The sequence below is a fragment of the Lolium rigidum genome, chromosome 2, assembly GCF_022539505.1.
Source record: "Lolium rigidum isolate FL_2022 chromosome 2, APGP_CSIRO_Lrig_0.1, whole genome shotgun sequence".
Lineage (NCBI taxonomy): Eukaryota > Viridiplantae > Streptophyta > Magnoliopsida > Poales > Poaceae > Lolium > Lolium rigidum.
This window is the reverse complement of record NC_061509.1, coordinates 62,226,641-62,236,093: the sequence shown is the minus strand read 5'-3', so window position 1 is coordinate 62,236,093 and position 9,453 is coordinate 62,226,641. Positions and strand designations below refer to the sequence as shown.

At 39.6% G+C, this 9,453-nt stretch overlaps 1 protein-coding gene across 2 annotated transcripts; it reads left to right on the top strand.

Annotated features, from left to right (window-relative positions):
* The first annotated feature begins 2,299 nt into the window (after positions 1-2,299).
* On the top strand, positions 2,300-8,891 carry LOC124686580 (putative glucose-6-phosphate 1-epimerase). Of its 2 annotated transcripts, none has more exons than XM_047220508.1 (9): positions 2,300-2,507; positions 3,679-3,753; positions 3,880-3,936; positions 4,029-4,186; positions 4,260-4,400; positions 4,664-4,766; positions 4,845-4,944; positions 5,047-5,290; positions 8,613-8,891. In XM_047220508.1, exons 1-8 carry the CDS (start codon positions 2,412-2,414, stop codon positions 5,265-5,267), a joined length of 951 nt encoding a protein of 316 aa, XP_047076464.1. In that variant the 5' UTR covers positions 2,300-2,411; the 3' UTR covers positions 5,268-5,290; positions 8,613-8,891. The 2 variants fall into 2 exon arrangements, with proteins under 2 accessions (XP_047076464.1, XP_047076463.1); XM_047220507.1 differs by having other exon boundaries at positions 8,609-8,891.
* Positions 8,892-9,453: the final 562 nt, after the last annotated feature.

The following is a 9,453-nucleotide window of genomic DNA, read 5'->3' as shown; positions in this document are numbered from 1 at the left end:
ATTGTTATAAATGCCGATGATTATGTTGTAGCACTATGTGATCCCACGATGTGAGCAAACATTGTGATATGCACAAATACAAATCTTGTGCGTCCTACTTAGTTTGCTCACACCATCTTTGTGATTTGTGTGTCCCCAATTTAAGTATGATGCTCTGATTCCGCCAATGATGCTAATGATTTTACTCTGGCGCCGTTTAATGGAAGAGTCTGTCCAATAAGACCTTGTCATTGTCCATGCACATTGCTTGTGCATTTGATTTGGTTTTACTGGTTGACCTCTTCTGTCGTGTGTCTTTATATGAGGCATGTCTTTCTTGAGTTATCCCTACTTGATGTTCAGTTTGGTTCTTTTTTTGTTGCAACGGCCAATGATTTAAATTGTTTTAGAATTGCATGTGATCCCGAGGTGGTGCTAGTGGCCCTTGTATATGCACAAATACAAATTTTGTGCACAAATATATTATCTATGACTTGGCTTATGACACATCTGTCTTGGGTGTAGAGATGCCGAAGTGGTATGTCGTGTACCAAGGTAGGGTTCCAGGAGTCTACGACGAGTGCAAAGATTGACTAAAGTAAGTGAACATGTTCAAGGACAACATCTACATAGAGTATAATAGCAGAGAGTAGGCAGAAGGTAGGTACATGAACCACCTAACAAAAGAGAGGAAGAACGAAGAAGACCTTCACCGCAGTCTCCATGTTTCTCATGGTGATTACGTTTTTATTATATGTGATCCTACTTTAGATCATGATCTATGCATGCATCTATATATACTCTATAGAGACTTGTGTATTATTGCGATAAACATGTATTATTTCGGTACTCCATTGAGATTCTAATTAATATGATGAACTTGATGTGCAAACTGTATATATTCCTATCTAAATACAATGCCATGCCCGCTGAAATACGGTTATGCAAAGTTGAAATATATCAGGAATACAAAACTGGTAGGGTCACATGACACTGGTAGCGTGCCCTCCAACCCGCGACCAATAGTTTAGATACTAGTAGCGGCCAGGGAGGGCACGCGACCAGTAAACCTAGTTGTAGCTTTTGTCTGTTGAGCACACGGCTAGTACTTAGACTACTAGTCGTGTGCCACCCGAGCATGCGACCAGTAGTCTGTTACCACGTACCTGCGTGTTACTAGTATTGTTTGGAGGCCCAACAACTAGTAGCCAAATTTCACACGACTAGTAGTGTTTTTCCCTATTAGTGATCTAGTGTTATGTACGCGTTTCTATAATGTTGGATGAGTTAGTCATAAACGTTGGATGCATTGATTTTTTTTGTTGCATCCTGGTACACGATTCTTAGTTTTTTCTCCAAACAAAATGGAGATGTGTTACTTAGGGCATTTTTTCTACATGAGCATACTCAAAATGATGTAAAAGTTCTTCTTCACGCGTCGCATGTTTTTACAGATTCACAGAAAAATGATGCCGCATTTCTGAAAATACTACATACACGTAAAAAATGTTAATTTCAGATTATTTTTTTGCAGCGGTGATAGGACTTTTGCAGAACTGGCCTAGGACCACGCGTGCATGTAAAAGCCAAAACGGCTGTAGGTACGACCAACTGATGGCTAGCAGTTGCCATGTCAAAAACCTTGCAACTTTCAGTTTTATCATGGGCATTCTTCAATTTCTTATATCTGGTGTATTGCATTGTAGGTGACCAATACCATCATATTTTTCTCACACAAAGGGAGGGTGTTGTCATTTCATCATCATCATCAGTATTATTATTATCTGCCAATTTCATGGAAGTTATCCTCGATTTCATCTCTACCGCAGTCACTTTTCTTACATTTTTTTACCTTACAATTATTTTCTTTGTGGCATAAAATATAATTTTATTTAATTTTTAAGATTTTTATTAAAAGAGTTAAGGGCCTGTTAGATTATTGAATTTTGTAGAAATTTAAGAGGATTAAAACCTATAGGAAAAAATTGATAGTTGTTTGATTCGTATGATTGAATTCTATAGATTCTTTTCTATGATTATTTTGCACTCAATTTAAAGAGAATGTCGTATCTACTCAAACCTTTTTGAAACATTGTTTGTTTAATTGTTTTCATGTGATGCAAATGTTTAAAGAGACGTGACATTGCAATCCCACACGTTGTCTGTCCCATTGTTTTTAGATCGTGCTATTGGAAGAGTTCATTGGCCAGTCGTGGTGCACTACGTCTCTCAAGGTAGAACGTGTGTCACGATACACTCCTATAAATATTTCTTTCAGAAAATTCCTCTCTCCTTCTTCCAGTCTCACAACAGTGTTCCCTCCATTTCCCGCCCCATCTTCGGTCGCCGCAACCGCCAATCCCTATTCGACGACCACCTCCGCCGACCGCCGGGCGATCCGGCGCTTTCCTCCCCGTACGGACCCAACCTGTATGGCCGGGAAAGCCTCCTCCGTGGAGCGCGTGAAGGACCGTGCCACCGGCCTCGACAAATTCGTCCTCCGCGAGGCCCGCGGCAGCTCCGCCGAGGTCACCCTTCCTTCTCTTTCCCCATTCGAATTCCAATCCCCGGCACCTCTAATACTTCATCGACACATATGTGCGCTACTCATCATATTAATCGAGGCTTTTGGTCGATCTGTTCGTTAGTCTCGTCGCGATCCACAAAAATCGGTTCATTTTGTTCATAGAAGAGATAGGCAGAATCGATCGAGCATGTTCCTGTTTGTACAGTGACGATACAACGAACCGGTAACTAAGCTTATATTTATTGTTAAATTGGGAATGCTAGAATAGTTAATTATTGGGAATAAGTGTTGAATAAGTGTAGTACTGAGTTGTGACCATGTAGGGAATAAAGATAGTTCGGTCAAATGCCCATTTTGTGTTTGACCTGACCCTGTATTGGTGAAGGCGGATGATTGTTTTTTCTGCAGCCCTCGATTCTTAATAATGATTTTTTAAGGTGAAATAGTGATTGATTTGATTGTCCAGCTATGTGGATAAATAGTGTGTTTGGTGTGGGCTCTGTGATGTTTTTGCTTAGCTGTGCCCATAGCCTGGCCTCGTCAATGTCTTTTTGGTGTTGGCATGTTCAGTGTACACTATCATTTTGTATTTTTAGCTACTGTCGAAATTACATGGTCATGTCTGTTCGCCTGGTACCTTGTTATGCTTTTATTATATATTCTATGAAATGCTTAATTGTTTTCAATACAGTATAGAAACATTCAGTTGTGATGCCAGCGCTGACATATTGTGAAAAGAATTGGCATTTCTTGGTTTAATTACCCAGGAGTATATATAATAACGGTTCTGGAGACAGAATGGCTGAATAATGATTTAGAAGGATGATGTCCTATCAAACCTCGATGTGACACTGGTGGTATGCCCATTGTTGTGGACATCTCAAAACCATCAATGTATTTTCTTTTCTATGTCGAAAATTCAGCCAGGTACAACCGACGGCGATGGTTGTTAAAAAAAATCGCAATATTATCTCTTGTCCTCTTTTGGACAGTTGGACAAAGAGCTCAAATTCTTTTGCACAACTGTAACCCGGAAGGTCACTATAGTCTAGTAGGAAATCCATATTCTGTATTTATAATTGCCAGTCCCAGCTTCTTTGCATATGATTTTTAACTTCTCTATAGAAATGCATTCAACGTCCTCTGAGTTTCCTTATTTTTCCTATTATCAGGTATTCTTGTATGGAGGCCAAGTAACCTCTTGGTACAATACCTATGGAGAACAGCAGCTTTTTGTCAGCAAGAAGGTGCTCAGATATTTTAATTCCAATCACATAACTATAAGCAAATGAATATTATGTGGATTGATTGCTCCGCAGCAGTTTTCTTTTATCATTGCTTACACTTCACACCACATTTCAAATTCCTCGCAGGCTTCTTTCAAACCACCAAAAGCGATTCGTGGAGGCATACAAATTTGTTTTCCTCAAGTATGGTCCTCAAGTTGTTAATAGTCTAGTTATGTTTTACTACAATGAATTGGTCCGGCTTATAATACCCAAGTGAAAATTCCCTCATGCAGTTAGGGAACCACGGAGTTCTTGAACAGCATGGATTCGCGAGGAACCGGTTATGGAGTGTTGATGAAAGTCCTCCTCCTTTTCGAGATACCACTTATGACTGTCATATCGACTTGATACTCAAACAGTCTGGAGATGATTTGAAGATCTGGCCACACAGGTACGGAGTAGTAAATATTAAACTCCTTAGTCCCCATGTGAAATTTATGATCCTGATCATCCATATATTGCAGTTATGAACTCCGTTTGCAAGTTGCTCTTAGTCCAAGGGGAGATCTGATCCTCACATCTCGAATAAAAAATAGCAATGCCGATGCCAAGCCATTCCAGTTTTCGTTTGCATACCACACATATTTCTCAGTCTCTGATATCAGGTACGTTCTAGAATGATACTACGTTGCCTTATGTTACTTTGTTATTATGAAGTTAGATTGAGTGTTTTGTACATTCCTTGTTTGGAGAGGAATGTAACTTATAATATGGCACGTCCTTTTATACTGGGTAATGTAGAATGAACCATTTTCGGATTCAATACTCCAGTACTGTTTCAGTTGTGGAATAGATAGCGTGTGAATAGACAACTTGGGTAGTGCATCGTTTTTTTTTTCTTTCTCTTAAGTATGTTTTCATATTCCAGTGAAGTAAGGGTTGAGGGTTTGGATACCTTGGACTATCTTGATAACCTGCAATTGAAGAAACGTTGTACTGAACAAGGCGATGCAGTTGTATTTGAATCTGAAGTAAGCTTTCTATATGCTTCACAGTTTGGGAGCCAATGTGGCGAGTCACTAATTCTGTTGAAATGTTTGATTGTGAAGGTGGACAGGGTATATTTGAGTGCTCCACCAAAGATTGTGACCATTGACCATGAGAAAAAAAGGACATTTGTTTTAAGGAAAAAGGAACTTCCTGATGTTGGTAAGTTAGCTTCATTTTTCTAAACTACATAGCCTAGTCACTATGGCCTTTGCTTTATTTTACTTATATAGTGTATCGTCACTATGTTTTCTCTAAACACAGTTGTTTGGAACCCATGGGACAAGAAAGCAAAAGCAATGCCAGATTTAGGGAGTGAGGAGTACACATGCATGCTATGTGTAGGGGCGGCTTGTATTGAGAAACCAATTACTTTAAGGCCTGGTGAAGAGTGGCAAGGAAGGCAGGAAATTTCCTCTGTTCCATCCAGTTACAGCAGTGGACTGTTGGATCCTGAACAGTTTCGACAGATGCAACATATCTGATTTTTTGGATGATTGAACGAGATGTAAGTGTTCTGTACTTGTCAGGGTTCCTGGCTATTGCTAGTGTATTCTATTCCAAACTTCAAGCTAGATTATTGCATGTACTTCCTCCATTCAAAATTTCCTCGCGTTCTGAGTTTAGTCAAAGTCAAAATTTGTAAAGGTTGACCAAGAATAGAAGAAAAATATTACTAATATTCATAGTATCAAATGCATATAATTTGAAATATACTTTATGAAGATCTAATATACTAAATTTATATTGTAAATGTTTAACTTTTTTCCTAAATATTTGGTCACTTATGTTTGCAACATTAGCCGCAGCCTTTGTAGGTGAATCCTTGAAGGGTCATCATTGAATTGGCTAGTTTCAAAATAGTCTCTTTTTTTTTCAGCTTACCTCAATTCATGCATGGTTACAGACTTGGTTGCCAAAAAATAGTTAGAAATTCATATGAATATACAACCTAGAGTTGTAGGAGAGAGAATAGACTCTATTATGGAGTTGGCAAAAAATGCAATAAGGAGACCGATACCTTCTTAATCACGACAGGACTACATCAAGGGTCAGCCTTGAGTCCATACATGTTTTTCTTGGTGATGCATGAGGTAACCAAGGATATAGAACTATAGAAGGAGATATTCCTTGGTGTATGCTCTTTGCTGATGATGTGGTACTAATAGATGAAATGAGGACCGGCTTAAATAGGAAGTTAGAGCTATGGAGGCAGACGTTGGAGTCAAGAAGGTCCCACAAAAGCTAAAAGGTGAGTTCACCGGCGATGCTATATGGGGCAGAATGTTGGCCAACTAAAAGACAACACCTCTAACAAATGAGTGTCTCGGAGATGCGCATGCTACGGATGTGCGGCCATACAAGAAGGGACCGGATTAGGAACGAGGTAATTCACGATAGGCTAGGGGTGGCACCGATCAACGAGAAGCTAGTCCAACACCGGTTAAGGTGGCTTGGGCATATCCAGCAGAGGCCTCTAGAAGCTCAACAGTGGAATTCTAAGGAGTATGGAGGAGACTAGAAGGGGTAGAGGACGAAAAAAGGTTGACTTGGCGGAGGCGGCAAAAAGAGACTTGAGGGATAGGGATGTACCTAAAGTCTTGGATCTTGATAGGACTGCATGGAGATCAACGAGCCATGTGCCGGAATCTTAGTTTACCTAAAGTCTTGGATTTTTCCTTCTCGTTCTTGTTTTGGCTTCCTTTTATTTCTGTAGGGTTTTATATCTAGCGTACCCCAACTTGCTTGGAAAAAAGGCTTTGAGGTGGGTTTTTAAAGCTTTGGACTGTGAGGCAACAGCCCCACAGCATTTTATTACTCATCAAACTCACAAACTTATGTACAAAAAACTAACAGGAAAAAACTAACAGAAAACCAAAAGAAAAGAGAGGAGAGGACACTAAGGTAGGGTCCTGATCCAAGCTAAAAGACTATCCCTGTGTTTTAGTTTGATACGATATTGAAGGAGAGAAATATCATGCACAAACTTGCCCTTTCACCTATTGAATGAGCTCTTTTCTTGCATAAAGATCTTCCCATTTCTGATTAACCAAATATTCCAGCAAGCCGTAATAAGCACCTCCATGAAAAAAGGCTTCTGAAATCTTCTCTTAGCATGCTCCAACACCCTCTGAAGATCATCATCAGGACGCCAGTCAATTTGCAAATAACTCCATATCCGTGCGCTGAAGTTGCAGTCACAGAAAAGATGGATTTTATACTCATGGCTCTTCATCAGACAAAGCACACGATGATCATCATCATCAGACACTTTCCAATGCCTACGTTGCAACAAGTCTTTGTATTTAGTCTGTCCAACAATAACAACCAAGCAAACACTTTTAACTTCATAGTAAAACAAGATTTCCACAACCACTAGTAAATATTTGGGACCTGTATGTGCTCATGAATCTGGGAATAAAACTTTGCCTTTGCATATGTTTCCCCCCAAGAGTATCGCCAAATATCATTCTGCTCGGACAAAGGATTATCTCTGATAACCTCTTGGAGGTGTTCCATCTCTGTAAAAGCTTGCGTTGATAAGGGCAGATAAAATAGACTTGTCAGGTCCTCAACATTGTAAACTTGAGCAACTGAAAGACTATCATCAAGCACAAACGAATAAAGACGTGGATATCGCTTGCAAAAAGGCTGCTTAAAACCATTTATGTCTCACTGATCTAACCAAAACAAATATGTATCTCCACGTCCATGTGTCACTGATTCTACACCTCTGAAATTATCCACCTGTTTTAGCACATCCCTCCACCAAAAAGATCCACATAGATTTTCAGCATGAGGAATTTTACCATGGTATTGAGCATGCCATATCAAATCTACCAAAAATGCTTTGAGGTTGTTGTTGTTGTTTGTTCAAATTTTAATTTTTTTGACTTTAACTAAGCCAGAACGTGAGTTAATTGTGAATGAAGGGAGTACTTCATCTGCATACTTTCAAATCTGTAATCTACAATTTAGAGCTTAATGGTAGGGTTGCTATGCTTAGATAGTTAGCACTTCACAAAGATTTAAAAATGACTTTAATTTTATTTTTGTAGCTATGGTTGAAATGGTGGAGTCAGTTAGTTAGGGATTTGCTTGTAAATAGATCTGTGGGGCACTGGAGGAGAAAGATGTACTTTGTCGTGAATATTTGAGAGAAGAGTGACTAAAAAGAGGAGAGAGAATGTAATACTAATAGTGCTTACTTTGTTGAGAAAACGTGAAGGATCTTTGCGTCTTATTTCATTGAAAAGATACTGCTTACTTTAGAAGATAACAAAACCCAAACAAGGCTTGTGTGTATTAAGTATTTAATCCCAATAGATCTTTCAGAGTGGATATTTTACGTTTTTTTTCAAAATGGACAAATACCTAAATCCTGAAGTCAAGCACCACCCTTCCTTGCATGTACATTTGCTTTTCTCTAGATCATTCATACTATAGATTAGGATCTATGCATCTTTCTTGCTATTAGTACTACAATTTTCCAGTGCGCCTTCAAATAATATATTGTCGTTCTAGAGCCTATGGCTGAAATGATTTGCACACTTCTGTAATAAATCTCCAGTTTTTTATGAACAACATATTTTTTATCGTTGTGTTCGCAAGAGCTTAAGTAGGGTGGTTGATTTATAAACTATTCGGAGTCTTGATTCATACAAGATGCAGTAGTTACAACTGCAAGAAAAACATGCATCATGGCTTGAACCAGTATTAGCTGTCTGCCTATCGAATAGTTTTGTTGAAAAACACTCTTGAACTTTGTTTTAAATTACTGTAGTCTCTGCTACTGTATAATGTTCTTTTTTCGTTTTTTCTGCAGGAAGTGTCTCCAGTGTCAATAAGATAATCTGAACGGACTTCCAGCTTTCCCTTTCGTGTTCCAGTCCAAGTTGCCTGTAGTTTTTCGGGAGCAGCATTGGAGTTAAAATCTTCATTTTGTGTTATTAAAGGAGATCGATGGAGAGTTTTCATCTGTTTTGTGGGGACTTTTATGTGTCATTCATAATCACCTTCCAAAAGTAGGCCGATTTGACTTGCAGTAGTAGTCTGGTCTCAATTTTGATTGTCTTGCGTGATTGTGTCGTGTTGCCGTATTTTACCTGTACAGAATGTAGTACTTCCGCGGTACAGCCTCTTTCCTTTGATCTCGAGAAAATATAAAAAAAATGAATCTTGGAGCAGCAGTGCAGAACGATGAGTTCAGGCCTGATTCTTCTATGCTAGAACTGTTTATTTATTTACACTGTGCTCCGTGCCACAAGAAAAAGAAGAACATATTGCCAAGCCAAGGAAGTTGGGAGCTTGAAAGTGGCTGCCTAGATTTTGAAACATGTGGTCTGTACACGAGTAAGTCACAGTTTTCCGTCTCACATACCTGGCGTTCTTCCCTCTCACATACCCACTTGGAGCGGGAAACTCATCACCACGGCCGGCCGGGCTGCCCTTGTTAGATCCGTCATCACCTCGCAAGCCATCTACTACCTCACGCCTCTTGCTATCCCCGCCGGTACTCTCAAGTTCGTCAACAAGATTCAATGTGCTTTTCTTTGGGCCGCTAAAGAAACCACCACCGGGGCGAAGTGCAAGATTAATTGGGAGAAGGTGTGCCGGCCCAAGAGGCTGGGTGGGCTCGGAATTCTACATCTGGACAAGTTCGCGACGGCC